Genomic DNA, 18075 nt, shown 5'->3' on the forward strand with positions numbered 1-18075 from the left:
TTCTGAGGTGCACTAGCAACTTTTTTGCCAGCTGCTTTCTACAGACATCACAGCAGGTGGTTCATATGATCCTGAAGAACCTTGTTTTGATGGTACCACGGTCTGTGATTCACTTGGAAACAGGTAACCCAAGGCAACTGAAAGGTAGGAGAAAGAATAGAGGTGTTATCTCAGCCCCTGGAAAAACCCTCAAGGGTGTGGGGAAAGTTTGCTCTCCTCTCTCCTTCCATTGCTCCTTAACTGTGCAGCAATTTATAGATTAACTTGAGGTTTGTTTATAGAAAATAACTTTCCCTCTTAGGTGAAAAAATAACCTCTTGAAGGAAAGAATACCCTCAAGATTTTACTTCACATCTTATATTCCATTGACAATCACATTTTCAGCCTGCACCCTGTAACTTCATTGGGGATTTGACCTGAGTAAGGACAGAATAAGAACAGAGGAAAGATGTCAGGCCTGTAGTAGATTTATGTACTTATGTAGGACATATTTTATAAACACTCTCCTAATCATTTCTGTCTCATCATATTGATCAAATCTATCAGCAGGCACACACAGCAGCTGGGATCGGGGCTGAGCATTTCCACCTACATTTTCAAGGTGTTTTTAATAATGCTGCAAGTTGAGGCCAAGCTGGCGGGAGTGAGCTGGGAGGAGGACTGCTGTGACAGTGATTGTTGATCATGCCTGCAGCATCCCAGATCCTCACACCACATGCTAGATTACAATCTTTTCCTCAGTGAAATTGCTTTTGTCACCTCTTTTCCAAATGGTGACCTTTTCTGCCTCTGGGCTGCTGAAAAATACAAAACGGCTCTCAATTACATCCTTCGCACAACTCCCCCCCTCGCCCCCCAACACACACACACATACACACACAAAGTCATTTAAGCTTTCACGGTTGCCAAGAGGTGCTGTGTGGAAAAACCTTTGCACCAGGGGGCTATCTTGTGAAATCATTCTGGCTTTGTTTCATGGTATTAGTTTTTATTGTGCCTTGGCAAGATGTATATCCACTTAGTACTGGGTAATGTCCCAAGGACGAGGAAGTGTGCTTCTGGTGGAATCTTACAAGGATAATGGAGGTACAGAAGGTAAAAGAAAGCACCATACTGACACAGTGTAACCAGCAATGACTGATAAACTGATTGAGGCCCCAGCCCATAACCACATCAGTATTCCCATTGAAGTCAATGGGATTGCTCATGAGCTTAAAGTTAAGCACATGTTGAAGTACTTTGGAGGATAATGAGAAAACTGGGGATGTTGGTTGGCATGCCAAAGAGACAATAATACTGATACATGAGACAGTAAGACTGATGAACCTCCCTACTATGTCTCTGTGACTAATGTCTGGTGAAAATTACCATTTTACAGTAGCTTCTTTTGGGTGGAGATCTTTTTAACAGTATCTAAATAACTTCAGCGGAGCTAAAATTTCACAAGATAGTCAGCCTGTAGCCAAGACCCAGTTCTGGCAATTATATATTCCTGAACTATCAGAAAAATGACTACAAACTTTCATAACCAGTCTCTAGTGACCTTATTTCAGCATCCCACATCCACCTCCCTCTTTCTCTTCCCTTACCAGACATATCTGCTACAAGATACAATATCCACTTGATATAGCAACTGCACAGTTAAGGCATTGCGTTTCCAGCAAATATGGTATCTGATCCCAGAGTTCATCCACTTAATAACTAGATTTTCCCCCTCATTCAGAAAGCACAATAATATGATTATTATCTAGTTATAAACTCTTAGCTGCCAATGTGTGTTGTTTCTCCATGTGATCCCATCATATAGAACTACGTCACTCTGAAGAAGCAAACGCAAAATCCTTGATCTATTTAGAGAACCTGTTACATTGAGGAAAATTCCCCTTAACAGTGCTTTTAAAGAAGCTGAATGTTCTGTGCAAAATGATTTGTTGGTCTGAGTTTATTTTCTTGTGCACAGGTGGCCACATCACAGAACCACCATCACTGCTGCATTGATTGGCATCTTATAGTCAGCCATTGAGGCAGAGATGCCAAGAACTGAATAGACTTAAGAGAATGAACTACCCTCTCATCCATAGGTTTGGACCCTCCCAAAGGAAATACACTGATTGGACAGGGAGCATGTAGTGCCTCCCTCCTTTAATCAGGGTCTCCACTTTTCTTTCACTCACCTTCTCCCCTCCTTTTCCCCCACTATCTTCCCTTCTATTTTGCTTTTGCCTCCCCCGCTCCCTTCCTGATCTTTTTCTCTAGTGCTCTTCTTTATCCTGTTTTGCTCTTCCCTTTTGGTTTTCTCTTCTCTCTCTCCCTCCCAGGGGATACCTGTGCTGCTGCTCCTGCCTATAGTACTATGTCGGTGGGGCCAGCAATAGCTGTAGAGGGAAAGTGATACAACTCTGGTCAGTTTCATGTTCTGCTCTTGCTGTTGCCACTGGGGAAGCTTTATGGGCAGGAGCTGCAGCGCTAGCCCGATTCTCTGCAGGAATTAATTAATTAGCTATCATTTGTAGGGTGCTACGAAAATACAGATCACTATACGTGTTAAATAGTGGGTATTATTTTATTTTATTTATTACTTTCAAAATGCTAGAGGAGGGATGAGGGAAAATGCCACATTCCCCACAATCCTACCTCAGATTTAAAACCCCTGTTGTGATTGTGGTTTATTTCACTAGGGCTTGTATTGAGAGTGCCTACACATTTCCTAAAGACATCAAATGGCCAATAGATGGTAAAATTGTGTTGGTCCCAGGATATTAGCCAGAGAAGGCAAGTGAGGAAATATCTTGTATTGGACCAACTTCTGTTGGTGGAATGTGCAAGCTTTTGCCCAGACCTGAAGAAGAACTCTGTGAAGCTTGAAATCTTGTACCTTCTGTCAACAGAAATTGGTCCAAAAGAAGATATTATCTTACTTACCTTGTCTCTCTCAATAGATGGTAAAGGCTTTGATCTCTGGCAGCCTGGAAAGTCAAACCAGTGATTTAGAGTTGAATGGCTCTGTGCTACTCGTTAGCCAGTCTCATTGAAGTGATGCAACCTGATTAATTATGATGATAATAATAATAACATATAAAAGTGAAACCGTCACAGCTTAAAAGAACATCAGTTACTGTATAGTAAAATAATTTTCTGATAGCCATGTCCCTCCTGCACTGATCTATTCCAGGATGAAGAGAGAAAGTGAACCTTAGCTTCTTTCGGTTTCTCCAGGTATTATAAACAATAAGATACACCCAAAATGTAAACGCTAAGGCTGTAATTTTTACCTCTGTGTTCCTGGTTCTTCATGGTTTGTAATGTTATCCAAACTTCTGAGATAAAAATATTAGGATCTGGGCCCTAAACCTGCAAATAGTTATGCACATGCCTCACTTTATGCACAAGTTGTCTGTCCCCTTGAAATCATATATTATATTATATTATATTATATTGCACAACTGCATGTTTGTTTTGCTCCTTCTGTTATAAATCTCAAAATACTACAATACAGATCACCTGCCTTATTTTTTTTTCTTGATTTAATCCATGATTCTGCAGCAAGAGTCTGTCTCAGTGATTTCTGGAAAGATGTAAGAAGAGTAAAAGGGCAAGAGAATCACTGATCCTTGTGTTAGTGGGGTGGATTCAAGCTGTGCTTGGAAGAGACCTGCTGTGACATAAATAAGATTAACAAAATATTAAAGGATTCTTTCTTATAAATTGAATTGATGGTCTTACATAGAATCATGTTGGATAAAATTATATCTGTAGTATCATGGAGAGCATTTATCTAGGCTTTTACATATTAATTTAATTATTTATTTGGGTTTTTACAGTAATAATAATAAAAAGAGGCACTTGTCCAGAGCTCCAGGTGTCTCTTACACAACTTAAAAATGTAAATATAAAATATATAGCTCTCATCACTGTGGAACTGTAATAGTTAACTTCTAAAAGCTTTAAATGAGCTACACCATTGCTGGGAAATGGATGTGAAATTTTGTAGTGTAGATGCACCCTTTGTGTTTTCCATAATTATTGTTTCCCAGTATCAGTCATGGATAGCCCTTTTGATAATTGTCTTTTTGTCAGTTAACTTCATCAGCCTAGTATGTATAAGAATCAAGCACATGGAAGTATTGGAAAATGCCTCAGAAATGGTCATAGTATATTGAGTTGCCTATAATATGTCCTAAAAATAATAGTGGACTGTACAGCTAATGTCTTCATTTTCAAGGGTTCCATCTAAAAGGTAATGTTATGCAGTTTTGCCAAGATGCGTCTTATTTCACTGTTCCCCCACGCCCATGCAAGTTATGTATATTCAAGGTATCACGTCTGGACGAAAGGGCATGCACCAACGAACTTTGCCAAGTGGCGGACTGCTACCACACCTTACCAAGTTGAGTGGGAAGCAGACTTTGAGCCATATGTTGTTGTGAGACGGGACTGCCCAGAGTACGACAGAAGGTTTGTAGGATTCGGCTGGAACAAAGTAGCTCACATAATGGAACTGGATGCACAGGTAAGGAGACATCTTCTTAATGAGATTCTTAGTGAGATGCATGGTTTTTATAGGAAACCCTTATACTATGGAAGTGGATTCAGATTCCATGTCACCAAATTATTCAGCCAGCCATATTGGATTCTGTAACTGGTTACTTTCATCTAAGAGAGAAAACCCTTGTTTAGTATTGGCTGAGCATTAAAAGTTGTGCCCCATTTAATTGATTTATCAAATCTATGAGGAGTTATCTCAGAGAGGCACATTTCCTTCCCTGTTCCCCACTTCCTTCCAGGGGTTAGTAATTGGCTACTGACCCTGATCATTAGCAGGTACTTACTAACATACACTGGCTCATTTGTGTTGGCCACTCTATGAGCGGTAAAGTACAAGGCATGCAACCCCTGCTTTCCCCAACCTGCCTGCAGCTGAGAGGCAGGGAGACTGTGCAGGGATGGGTGTGTCCTTGTGTGCATGTCTCTGTGTGTGCATTGAGGGGGACGTTTATACCCCTGCTTACTCTTCTGCACAGTCACATTGGGCTGGGCTGCTATCAGTCCCTTTATGTTCCATAAGGATATACCCAATGGGGGTATTCTCAGCTATAGAGGGGAAAATATGTTTATTAATCAAATAAAAATAGTGTCTACTATATTATCCTAATAATAATACTTAGCACGTGCATAACACTTTAATTGTACAATGCACTTTTCAATCACTGATCAATGAAACTTCAGATGTGGATAATATCACTGAAATGATTTATTATCTGCTCATCTGTGTCCCCGGGATTACAGTTCCAGTTGTAGCTCTCATACAGCACTCACAGCATAACGCTTATTTGTGCCGTGGCATTCAGCCAACATACAGCGTCACACAAAGGAAAGTGGAAGCTCTTTCACGGGAGATGGTAGCATAGTTCTTTTAAATGGTTATTGAGATGGAACTGTCTCCGGGGATGTGTTTCCTTGCTCCTCCAGCCTCCAAACACACTCATATTTAAAAGATGTTTTGTTTATAATGGCTGAGAGACTGGGCTATTCTCTTATCGAGAATCTGTCATCCTGGAGGAAACTTGGAATTACTGGGCTACCCATCCCTACGGCAGCTCTGCAAGGAACTTCTGGAACTGGGGCTTTCCCTATATCCGGGCTGAGACTACAATACTTCCCATTATTCTGTCTTCCTTGCAATGGAGACAGCTTCTTGACACACTCCCTTTTAAAGAGAGCCTATAGAGGGTTTTCCTCAAAGAGCTTTGCTCTCTTGGCTAGGTCTCAGCAAGGGAATCCCTACCCCCTCTTTTTTTGTACTTTGATCCTTCTTCCCACCCCCACCTACCATTGCTGACTGCTTATCAGCCTCAGCTCATCAGCAGGGGATTTAGGGAGTGCGATAAGACTGACCAGGCCTCTCTGGCAATATCCTCTCCCCAAATGGGGGGGAAATAGTGCTGGACACCCATTAAGCTTTCCACTGCATTTCAGGTGCCACTCCCACTCATCAGGTCTTTGCCTAAGCAGCTGCTTCAGTATTCTGGCCTCAGCTAGCAGAGTCACCTCTCAGATCAGGGAAAAATGTCAGTGCTTTTTAGCAAATCCAGCACGTGTCAGGAGGCCTGCATGTGAGACTCTGTCACAGTGGGCCTGTGCTGCTATAGCCCATCAAAATGGCAGACAGGATGGAATTAATTATAATTATTCTAGAAGCACCACATGCTCCTGGTGCTGGGGGTCTGTACAAATATATAGCTAGTGACGGACTCTGCTCCTAAGGGCTTACAAACTTGTAGTTAGAGCATGAGGTTCCTGCAGGTGGGAATTTTTTCTGAAGGGGATTCTCCTTGCTCTAGGACAGTAGTTCCCAAACTGGGGTTCGTGAAATGTTACAGGGGGTTCTTGGGAAAAAATTCCCTAATGGCGGACAGAGCTGTCCCTAGGGACCCCGGGCAGCATGGGGCCAGCAGCCTGGAGCCCCTGGACTTCCAAGAGCTAAGCAGATCAAAGCAAGCATTGCTATCACACTGAGGAGATTTAAACTTCAAGACTCCTTACAAGAAATGGAAAGGGAAGCGGATATTTTTTGCTGGTTTTAAAATTAAATAGGCAGCTAGTGTTGTTTTTAAAATTATTATTATGAACAAGTTTAAGCTTTGTTGTAACGTGCGTTGTTTGCCTGGACTGCGCAAGACCTGAATGCTTGTGTAGAAGGAACTGTTTGAGTTGGCTTCTTAAATACCTTTATGCTGTTTCACATCTGATACTCCTTGACGAAACATAGGAGCCTTGTCTTATAATAGGCTTATTCGAAGTGATACAAGCTACGAAAGTGAGATCTTGGAAGAGTGTTGCTGTTTTCATAATGTAGTAAAAATAATGTAATGATAAATAATAATTATTAATAGTGTGTAATAAGCATGTCATAAAAAACAAATTTTATATTTCCAAGATCACTGCTTTTTATAATTTATACACAGGTAAAGGAGAAAATCCCTGGAAATATTCATTTTTAGGAGGGGTTCGCGAGACTTGTCATTTTAGTGAAAAGGGTTCACAGGTTGTTAAACTTTGGGAACCACTTCTCTAGGAACAAGCTCTGAGATACTTTCCCCAGCCTTCCAATGACTCCTGGATCTAGCCAGTTAGCAGCCCCTCTCCCAGCTGCTTTCAAAAGGTCTTAAAGTATTATTGATAGCCCTCAAAGGCCCCAATTGGGAAGGGGATGGCCACTCCATTGTGCTGGTCTCTACAAACACAGAAGAGAGACAAGTATCAAGAGGGGTAGCCGTGTTAGTCTGAATCTGTTAAAAGCAACAGAGGGTCCTGTGGCACCTTTAAGACTAACAGAAGTATTGGGAGCATAAGCTTTCGTGGGTAAGAACCTCACTTCTTGCATCTGAAGAAGTGAGGTTCTTACCCATGAAAGCTTATGCTCCCAATACTTCTGTTAGTCTTAAAGGTGCCACAGGACCCTCTGTTGCTTTTTTAGAAGAGAGACAGTTCCTGCCCTTGTAAAGATACAAGCAGACAACTGGAAGAAAGCTAATCTTGTGCCAATATTATAAATAGGTAAATGGGACAACCCAGGTAATTATAGGCCTGTCAGCTTGACATCTGCCCCCGGCAAAATGATCGAATGGCTGAAACTGGACTTGATTAATAAAGAATTAAAGGAGAGTAATGTAATTAATGCCAATCTACATGGTTTTATGGAAAATAGATTCTGTCTAACTAGATTTCTTTTTTGATGATATTATAAGTGGTGTGCTAATGGTAATATAGTGCTGATGTAATATACTTAGAGTTATGTAAATTATTTGACTTGGTACCACTTGACATTTTGATTAAGAACTTGTATTGATACAAAATTAACATGGCACACATTAAATGGATTGAAAAGTGACTGAATGTAACGGTAATCGGAGAATCGTCATCAACTGGGAATTTTTAGAGGGGTGCTGCAGGGATAAGTTCTTGGTCCTACGCTAACAGTTCTATCAGTGACATGAAAGAGAACATAAAATAATTAATGATAAAGTTTGCAGCTGACACAAAGAATGGCGGAGTGGTAAATAATGAACAGAACAGGTTGCTGATAGAGAGAGATCCGGATCACTTGGTAAACTGGGCTCAAACAAACTATATGCATTTTAATATGGCTAAATGTAAAGTTATACATGTAGGAACAAAGAATTACGCACTTTTCACAGGGTGCGAGGCTCTGTCCTGAAAAACAGTCACTCTGAAAAGAACTTGGTGGCATGGGGGTAGATAATCAGCTGAACATGAGCTCCCAGTGTGACTCTGGCCAAAAGGGCTAATGTGATCCTCGGATTTATAAATAGGGGAATCTCAAGTAGGAGTAAGGAGGTTCTGTTACTTCTGTATTTGGCACTGATGTGACTGCAACTGGAATACTGTGTCCAGTTCTGGTGTCCACAATTCAAGAAAGATGTTGCTGGATTGGAGAGGGTTCAGAGAAGAGTCATGAGAACAACCAAAGGATTGGAAAAACCTGCCTTATAGTGTTAGACTCAAGGAGCTCTACCCAATTTGCTTATTAAAGAGTGGGTTAAGGGGTGACTTGATCACAGTTTATAAGCACCTGCTTGGGCAACAAAACTTTAATAATGAACTCTTGATAATCTAGCACACAAAGGTATAACAAGATCCAGTAGCTAGAAGTTGAAGGTTGTGGTGAAATCTCCATCACTGGAAACTTTTAAATCAAGATTGATTTTTTTTCCAGAAAGATATGCTCTAGTTTAAACAGGAATTAATTCAGAGAAGTTCTGTGGTCTGTGTTATACAGGAGATCAGACTTGATGATCAGCCAATGTGATCATCAAGTCTGACTTCCTGTATAACACAGACCACAGAACTTCTCTGAATTAATTCCTTCTAACCTCATAATCTGTGAAGTGATAGGGGGCTGGTTACAAAATACAAGCCAAGACTTATTCTCCTAAAATACTTAGGCACTTCTTAAAAATGCTGCTCAGAGCTTCTTGTGATGAAATTTGGGGACTGTAGTGAAGAGGTATAACCCAGGAGTTTCAAGTCTCCTCCAACTTATGGGCTTTTGTTATAAGATATATTTACAGGGAGAATACATTTGTCCTAGTAAACCTACTAGGAACATTCATTGCCTCTTCATAGGCTCCTAGATTTGCAAGTGACTTGGAGTTTTCATCTCACTACATGGGAAGCTGTGGAAGCCTCCCAGAAATGACTTCTCAGAGAAAGCAGAGTACAGGTGCACCAAGAGTACATCTACATTTGTGCTACATTTGGGCGTAGATGTACCCATACTAGTGCCTCTTGAGCTAGCATGCTAAAAATAGCAGCGTAGCCAGTGTAATACAGGCAGTAACTCGGGCTAGCCACCTGTGTATGTACCCACCTGGACTCCCTGAGAACATACTCCGGTGGCCAGCCTGAGCCACTACCCCAGCTACAGTTCTTATTTTAGCAAGCTAGTGCAGGTACATCTACAGGAGCTGGGAATCAGAGAATAGAACCCACTCCTGGAGAGGTTCTGTTAATGAAGCATAACAACCACAGAAATGGTTGAAAGTCCTGCAGAGGAGGGGATAGGTAGTAGTTAAAGTTCACACTTAGCATGCAAAGGAAATTCTTTGAGCGCAAAGTTAATCTTCATAAGGTCTGAAAACATTTAATAAAACCCTCTTAAGCATATGGATTAATAAACCCTGTTTTGCATTTGACCTATGACATGTCAGATTCTCCCATAAAGGCAGATTTTTCAAGCCAGGGGTACACATGGAAGGCATTGCTGGTATAACTATATCAATATACTAGATCAGTAAAGTGCTGTTAGCGTGGACGTAGCTTATATCAGCAAAACTGCACTTTTGCTGGTCTAGCTTATTCCAGTGCTGCCCCCCACCCCACCCCACCCCACCCCAAAGAAGCTAGACTGGCAAAAGTGAAGTCTTGCCAGTACAACTGCATCTATGCCAGGGGCTTTTGCCAGCACAGCTCTGTCGGTCACAAATCACACTTCTGCAGACCTCTGACCAACATACCTATGCTGGCAAAAGTTTGTGAGGTAGACCTGGCCTCAGATATCACTCTAGCACTGTTCCCCTAATATTTTGGTTTACCTGGGTGTAAACATATTTTGAAATGGAAGGTAGGTCTAATGTCTTTCATGTGCATAATAAAACATTTTAAAGAAAGAGGAGGTTGGTTAAGCAAATCTTTATAGATTTGCTCTTCCCCCTGAGATTTACACTGCACCATCTTCTTTGCCTTAGCAAAGACGAGAGAGAGAGAGAGAGAGAGAGAGATCTTGGAACTGCTTCTCACTGCTGGTGTCTTCCTTTTCCAGGAGTATGAATTCATAGTGCTGCCCAATGCCTATATGATCCATATGCCGCATGCTCCCAGCTTCGACATCACCAAGTTCCGCTCCAACAAGCAATACCGCATCTGTCTGAAGACCCTGAAGGAGGAGTTCCAGCAGGATATGTCACGCCGCTATGGCTTTGCAGCCCTCAAATATCTCACGGCAGAGAACAACAGCTAGCACTACGGAGCCTGTTTACGGGAAACAGACACTCAAGGGAGGAGCCACTTAATGTTTGGGGCCCAGTCTTTTAACTTGGAACTGAGACACTTTTTTGTTTTTATATCATACCCAACAGTTCTAACAGTAGAGATTTGAAGCAACATGACTTCAGACTGTGCTCAGCCACTTCCCTTCCACCCCCGCCTGCCAGGCTTTCAGCTTTAGCATTCGCAAGGTGTGAATAAGAGGGGCCAGCCATGCGCCCATCATATCACAAACGGTGTGGAGCGGGGGTGGGACGGGAATATGTTTTCTGTTCTCAAAACAGTTGAGCAAAGACAGATCTCCAGAAAATAGGATTTAATGTTGCTATTTAATAATTCCACATGCTTTTTATCTGTAAAGGAAGATCTTCAGGTCACTGTCCTGTGAATTTTAAACCCACACTGCTCTAAAAGGGGAACTTTCACCTGTGAACTTTCACATTGCCCCTCTTGATAGGGATGGCTATTCTAATGAAGGGCAAGGCAAAGATTTGAAATAGCCTTGAAAATGAAGGGGAAGCATATACCATATCCCACTATAGAGAAGGTGTGCTAAAGGCCGAGGCATATCCATGGGATCAATTGGTCATTGATTCTCAAGTTAATTTTGTTTGATCTAGAAACCTCCCCTGCCCCGGCCATACAATCCATTCCTTCCCTTTTAAAAGGAAATTTTGGCCTTCATTCTGCTTGTCAATCCCCAGTTCTAGCAGTCCAGTAAAAAAGATTGGTGCCTCTACCAGAATGTGAAGGAACCTGTCAGTGTAAGGCCTGTTTTCACCTGAGCAATTCATTCACATGTATCTAGTGAAATAAATGGCCATGTTGTAGCTTGGTTACCATTTTAAAGGCAAGCATTGGATTTTTCCCTGGGATGTATTTTCTGCTGGGGGATATTGACCTGTAGGCTCTTTCAGTGCACGCCCACTTGTGAAGGCATTGGGCCTTGGGCTTTAAGTGGACTTCATCGCTGAACAGGGAAATATAAGCATGGCAACTAGAGCCCAGGAGCCTCAGTGCTATCAAGCTGCCTGCTACAAGCTCTCAGAATGACTTCGTTAAAGGAGTTTATAATAAAAGGAGCAAAACTCTGAGGCATAAACTCCCCATTTGAGGGGGAGAAGAGAATGTGTTGGGAATCTGAGTGTGAGTGTTTGCTTGAATGTGGGGTGGTCCAGTTCACAACCTCAGTATGCGTAGTGATATTTTGAAGGGTGGACAAGAAACCTAACAAGCAAAACACATACAACAACCAAGACACTGGACTTTTTACCATTTCCTTTATTCTTCAGTATTAATGTTGTGTTTACATGGGATGAGGAGATGAGGTTTAATGCACTGCCCTTAGCTGGGCTATTTGTATTCGCTTGCAATGTTACTAGAGAAAGCAGAATCGACTAAAGTGAGAAGTGTGTTCCTCTTCCTATTCCAGACCATGTAGAACAGTACTTACAGACACCGCTGCCTAGACTGTATAATGGATCCACACTTCATTGTGCTCATTATTTTATTCTACTTTCCAGTCATTGGATCTTCCTCCCCACCTCACCATGCTAGATCTTGATTTTCTTTCTAACCTACTACTTTTTGAGGGGTTTATTTACAGCAACTTCAACACAACTAAGCCAGGTGTTTACAGGACAAATGTTGGTTAGTCATACAAACAATTAAGAAAAGAACAACAAAAGAAAAAAAGCAACTTCTTGGAGACAAGAAATAAGACCAGGAGGGAGTCTGGATGTAGTTGTTACATTTTCCCCTGTGGGTGTGGGCTGTGTAAGAATCTATCGCTTCCTACTTTTCCAAATTGCTTTTCTCCTTTACTTAATGGCTCACCTAAAAACCTGTGAGGAGCTAAGCCCTCCCTCCCTCATTGTTAATCTGCCATCCTTTCTCACACTGAGTAGTGCAATACTCCACAAATAGTCCCAGTGATTCTTCACCAGGAGTAAGGGTGGCAAAATCTGTTCCTAAGGGTATGTCTACACTTAAAATGCAGCACTACCTATGCCGACGGGAGGTCTTCTTCCATCAGCCTAGGTAATCCACCTCCCTGAGAGGCGGTAGTTAGGTCAATGGAAGAATTCTTCTGTCGACCTAGGGCTGTGTATACGGGGACTTAGGTCAGCTTAACAGTGCCGCTCAGGGGAGTGACTATTTCACACACCTGACCAACGTAGTTAAACTAACCTAATTTTCTAGTGTAGATGAGGCCTAAGTAGTCCAGTGGTGTGAAGTGCTGATTTACCTTCTTGAAATTCCTAGTCAGTCCCTCTGTATAACTAAAGCTGTTTTATAGCACTAGTTAAGTGCTGGATGTTAATTTCTTCTTTGTTTCACAATGATGCCTGGGTACAGGGGGGAACACCATTCTCCTGCAGTGCTAGTTATAGGTTAGATTGCACCACAAGGACACAACCCATATTAAGGGGAGGTGCATTGTTGCGCCATGCCATTAGCGTCATTAGCTGCAATTCTGTCCCTGCTCCCTCTTTTTCGGGGCCGGGGAGTAGTAATTTCTGGCTGGCCCATACTGGCGGCAAATTTTGAAGCCTCTGGCTTAGGCTTAAATATATTGGCTGGTGTAAAGATGAGCAGCTCAAACTCTTCTAATAGATTAGAGAGTCACAGGTTTTCTTTATAGAAGCTGTGCTGGTTTATTTGTATCATCATATTCATCAAGGTGTGTTCTAATTCTGTTTTGTATTATAATCTCAATCAAGTTCCCTGGTACTGAAGTAAGGCTGACTGCTGTTTAATTCCCAGGATTATCCCCTGGCATCATTAAAAAAAAATGTACATTTGCTGCCAGTCCTCTGCTACAGTAGCTGATTCTAATGAGAAATTGCATATTTATATTAGCTGCTTGGTTACTTAATTTGTTAAAAGTCCTTCTGAACTCTCTGATGAATACCTTCTAGACCTGGTGACTTAATGCTCTTTAATTTATAGATTTTTTTTCCAGCACCTTCTCTGTTGACACCTTAGTCTATGACATTTCCTTATCTTTATTTCCTGGAAAGAGTGAGTCTCTGGGATAGGTATCTCTGCAATATCCTTTGTGGGGAAGACTGATGCAAATAAGGCATTACATTCTTGACAGTGTCCTTATAGTCATTAATTGCTCCACAACAGTCCAGAGGACCCAACAGTTATCCCAGGCTTTCTGCTTCTTGCAGATGGAGCAAATTTATTTTGGCTATTTACTCTTCAAATTCCCTTTGAACGCTCTTGATTTTCATCTTACATTTTACAATCCTTTCAACCAAGTTTTGATTTCCCATTTGTCTTCAAACTTATCATTTAATCATACGTTTACTTTCATGTCCTCTTCCTTTCTTTATTTGTTTAGAGGTATCCAGGCCTACTGTGAGTCTATGAGCATAAGTATGACCATGCCGAGTCTAAGGATTTTAATTTTGATTTAGGATGTTTTTGATCTTCTTCTTTTTAAATCCTACTTTTCAATGTCAAGTGTCACCATACTAGTTTTTGATGTGATTCCTCCCCCAAGGATGCTGAACTGAATTATACTGTAGTCACTATTACTGACTGGGTCAAATATAGTTACTTCTTGAACCGGCACCTGTATGTTATGTAGGGTGCAGCCGAGAACAGCTTCTCCACTTGTGTGTTCTAGAAATAGCAGTTCCAAGAAGCAGTCATTCAAAGTGTTGAGAAATAGGTTCTCGAAACTTTGTGTTTTATGACATTTGTCCAGCTCATATGTGGGTAGTTGAAGCTGTCCATTATTACTGTTTTATTAGGCTTAGTTGCCTCTCTAATCTCCCTATACATTATGTACCTAACATCCTTTTCCTGGTCAGGAGGACAGAAATATAACCCTACTAGCATATTTATATTCTTCTAATTTGGGGTTTATATCCCTGCACATTCTACTCTGTGGATCTCTCCCCTCAGAAATTTTAACTCATTAAATTCTGTGGAATCCTGTAAGCGTAGTGAGCTTCTCCTATTTCTAAAACCTGGATAGTTTATATGCAGGTATGGCAGTATCCCACTGGCTTCTGACATTCCACCATGTTTCAGTAATTCCTATTATCTCAAAGTCCTCACCCACTGCTGTGCATTGTAACTCCCTTATTTTTTCTGTAAGCATCTCACATTGTTATATAGACATTTTTAGTTTTGCCCATGCACTTATTTTTATTACATTCAGAGGTGAAAGTAAGCCGGTACGGCGTACCGGTAAGAGACTGTTTGCCATACCGGGGCAGCCCGGCTTCCCCAGGGGGCAATTTAAAGGGCCTGGGGCTCCCAGCAGGGGCTGGAGCCCCAGGCCCTCTAAATTGCCACCAGAGCCCCACTGCTGGAGCCCTGGGGTAGGGCTGCGGGGCTCTGGGGGCTATTTAAAAAGTCCAGGGCTCCCGCTGCTTCTACCGCCCCGGCCCTTTAAATAGCCGCTGGAGCCCCGCCGCTTCCCCAGGGCTCCTGCGGCTATTTACAGGGCCGGGGCGGTAGAAGCAGGGGAGCCCCGGGCCCTTTAAATAGCCCTCGGAGCCCCGGGCTGCTGCTGCTACCCTGGGGGGGGGGCACTTACCTTATAGGGTGGGCTGGGGCTGGCTCTGACTCTCTCAGCCCCGCCCCTTCCGGGGCCAGAGCTGGCCCCAGCGTACCGGTAAGTCACTGGACTTACTTTCACCTCTGATTACATTCCTTAGTCTCACACTCTGATACTTTTCTGAAATGTACCTCTTTAATCTCAGCCTGTCCCTTCTCCAGTTTGCCTGTAATTGCCATCCCATCCTTTCCTGGATAAAGATATATCTTTGTATTACCGACACCCCTAGCAGCTGTCTTTGTCTGACCTAGGTCGTCCTTGGTACCTGTGAGATTTCCTTCAGCTCCTACTTTAACTAATCCCCCCCAAACCTTGCCAGTTTTGTGTGCCAGCAGTCTGGCTCCACATAGTATGTGCATTTCTTTTTTTCAAGTGGGACTTAAAATCATTATCTGCGACTCATTGGGGTGAAGGAATTTGCAGCCGCACCTGCATTTCCACCACCCATGTTAGAAGTGAAGACTCTGGATGTATTCACATCATTTTTAAAGCACAGATTATTTATTTAATAGGCTGTCACAGCTTCTCTTGTGGTTTATATTTAAATCACAGACATCAATTCAGTGACAAGGGTGCGAATGGCACCACCATTTAATATTAATTGCAGTGTAGTTTATTGCAATGTAGTGAGCTCTGTATTAGAGGGAGAAGCATAATAATTTCATCAGGGATGCAGCTGCTATTTCTCTACGCAGGTGAAAATAAGGCCTTAACACAACTGAGCCATCAGTTTTATAAATGCCCTGTACAAACACATTACAAGTGGTTTTCTGTTAGGGAACAACAGTCAATGTTATAATTAAATATAAAAATATGTTTTTAATGTTCTTATTTTTACATGAGTGTTTATTCAAATATAACTATAAACTTCTACCTGGAAAATGATGTGATCTCCAGATTGTGCCAGTTCACCTATCACCATGGCCTGTCTAATGGCCACCATCTGTTTTTTTAGCTGAGGAAGATTGTGCAGGACTCCTTGAGTTGTTGCCTTTTAATCAGCAGAGATACTAGTTTTAGGCATTGTGAGACACTCCCTCCTACTCTGCCAGATATCAAAAGGGATATTCATCAGATTTCTATGGACCATCAACAGGACACAGTAACTCAGCAGGTGGAGTGAGGATCAATAGCTATGAAGTGAAATGGGTTCCATTTTGTTAGAGTGCAAAAAAGGAGGGAAAAGTCTGTGGTCTTTGGTATCCATCTGCTCCTCAAGTTAAATACCCCCAAAGTTTTTTTTTTTAAATCAAGTTTCTGCATCTCTAATCAACCAGACTGGAACAACTGGAACCCATGCACTATGAAAGCAAATTAACCAACATTTGCACTCTGGTATTGAAGATGCTGAAACATCTTTGACATGTAAGTATTCTATTTTTTTATGTTAGTAGCCTGTAATGTGTAGTTAGACTGTGGATAGAAATGTCTAAATGCTTTACTGAATCAGGACCTAATTGAAGGTTTTTTCAAATTAACATTATAAGCAGCCAGAGTAGAAAGAAACTACTGGCCTTGTTCAGCCATTACTGTTTGGGAAAGTGCTTATAGTCATAGATCTATAATACCCTATTTTTAGGGGACCCCCAACATCCACACTCACCTCTCATAAGCAGACATAGAATACTCATTTTTGTCAAAAGGAACGTACTGTATGTGCCAGTTAACCGTGCACAACATTTTCCTCTTACAAATTCCCTGGACACCGTGTGTACTTGCCCTACAGAGTGTAATTGCTATGGGCTATATAAGAAATAATTTGCGAATTAGAAAAAAAGACAAAACATTTATTCAAGTGATGGACTACGTATGTCGGCCGTTTATCCAAAAGTACTTATAGTTCCTGTAGTGGAACACGTAGCCTGTTTATCACGTAAGTATGCAGAGTTTTGTCAACCCCAAATTACAAGATTATATCTTTTCTGGATTAGATTGATTTATTTTCCCCAGTTAATTACTGTTTCAATAAGGGAATAATGTCCTACTCTTTTTGACTCCTCCTATACTGACAAGAAACCATTCTGCAGTGCAAAAAGGCAATATTTGCATCTAATAATCTGCCAACATTAAGAGCATGGTTTAAATCCAAAGAAGAGAAATGGTTTTGTCTTCAGGCTGAAACTCTGCTTGGGCACACAGTCTTTACCCTCTGCTAGTTATGCTTCAGAGTTGCAGAGATCTCTAATCAGGTGAGACCAAAGAGTTCAAGCCAAACCATGGCTATTTCCCCAGGTATTACAGCAACATAATTCTCATATAAACAGTGCATGTGTATATTTTTCCATACAAAGAGCTACATTAGAAACTGCTGTAAAGTGAAGCACTGAAAAGTTAGGAGATGCCCAAATTAAAGTTGCTTATGCAACCTTAATCTGACCCTTTTGTGTATGCCTTATAATACAGTCTTTAAGATCACAGGCTATTTTTTCCAGAGGACCCCTGCATCATTTAGTGCACAAGATGGATTGTACTCAGGGAATGTGGCCACTGTTGCGTATTTCTTTTTATCCTCACTGGCATTGATCTTTGAATAATATTTTAATCTCCTTGATTCTGAGCAAAGCCAGGCCCCCTTTTTCAAAGGGTAGGTTTAAACTTGGTCATGGAAAACCTTTGGGAAAATCAATTAAACCCTATGCATTAAGCTTTCCATGTAGAATGCTTGGGGTTTCATTCTATAAGTCCTTCTCATGTGTAGGGCCCTTTGTAGTCAGTGGGAGTTACACACATGGAGGTCTATTGGACCCTAAACGTGTGAATTCTAAAATGCAGTAAATAATGGCCTGTCTCATTTTTTAAAAACGGCCAAAATACAGGAAGAATTAAGGGAGTGAAAACACCTATTCTCTTACCTCTGAAGACCTAGGTTCAAATTGTCAGTTAGGTCACAATTAAACATTAGTTTTGAGGTTTGTCTAGGATCTGTG

At 41.5% G+C, this 18075-nt stretch overlaps 1 protein-coding gene across 4 annotated transcripts in view; it reads left to right on the forward strand.

Annotated features, from left to right (window-relative positions):
* The window catches only part of LARGE1 (LARGE xylosyl- and glucuronyltransferase 1), a 362997-nt gene extending 351582 nt beyond the window's left edge, over positions 1 to 11415 (forward strand). For all 4 annotated transcript variants that reach the window (XR_010597851.1, XM_065581487.1, XM_005300815.5 and 1 more), the window contains 2 exons: positions 4315 to 4510; positions 10343 to 11415. Coding sequence is in view for 3 of the 4 variants with exons in the window: in XM_065581487.1 (XP_065437559.1) it covers positions 4315 to 4510; positions 10343 to 10540 (394 nt within the window). In the remaining variant the exon portion in view is untranslated. The remainder of the gene's footprint in view (positions 1 to 4314; positions 4511 to 10342) is intronic.
* Positions 11416 to 18075: the final 6660 nt, after the last annotated feature.

The sequence above is a fragment of the Chrysemys picta genome, chromosome 1, assembly GCF_011386835.1.
Source record: "Chrysemys picta bellii isolate R12L10 chromosome 1, ASM1138683v2, whole genome shotgun sequence".
In the NCBI taxonomy this organism is placed as follows: domain Eukaryota; kingdom Metazoa; phylum Chordata; order Testudines; family Emydidae; genus Chrysemys; species Chrysemys picta.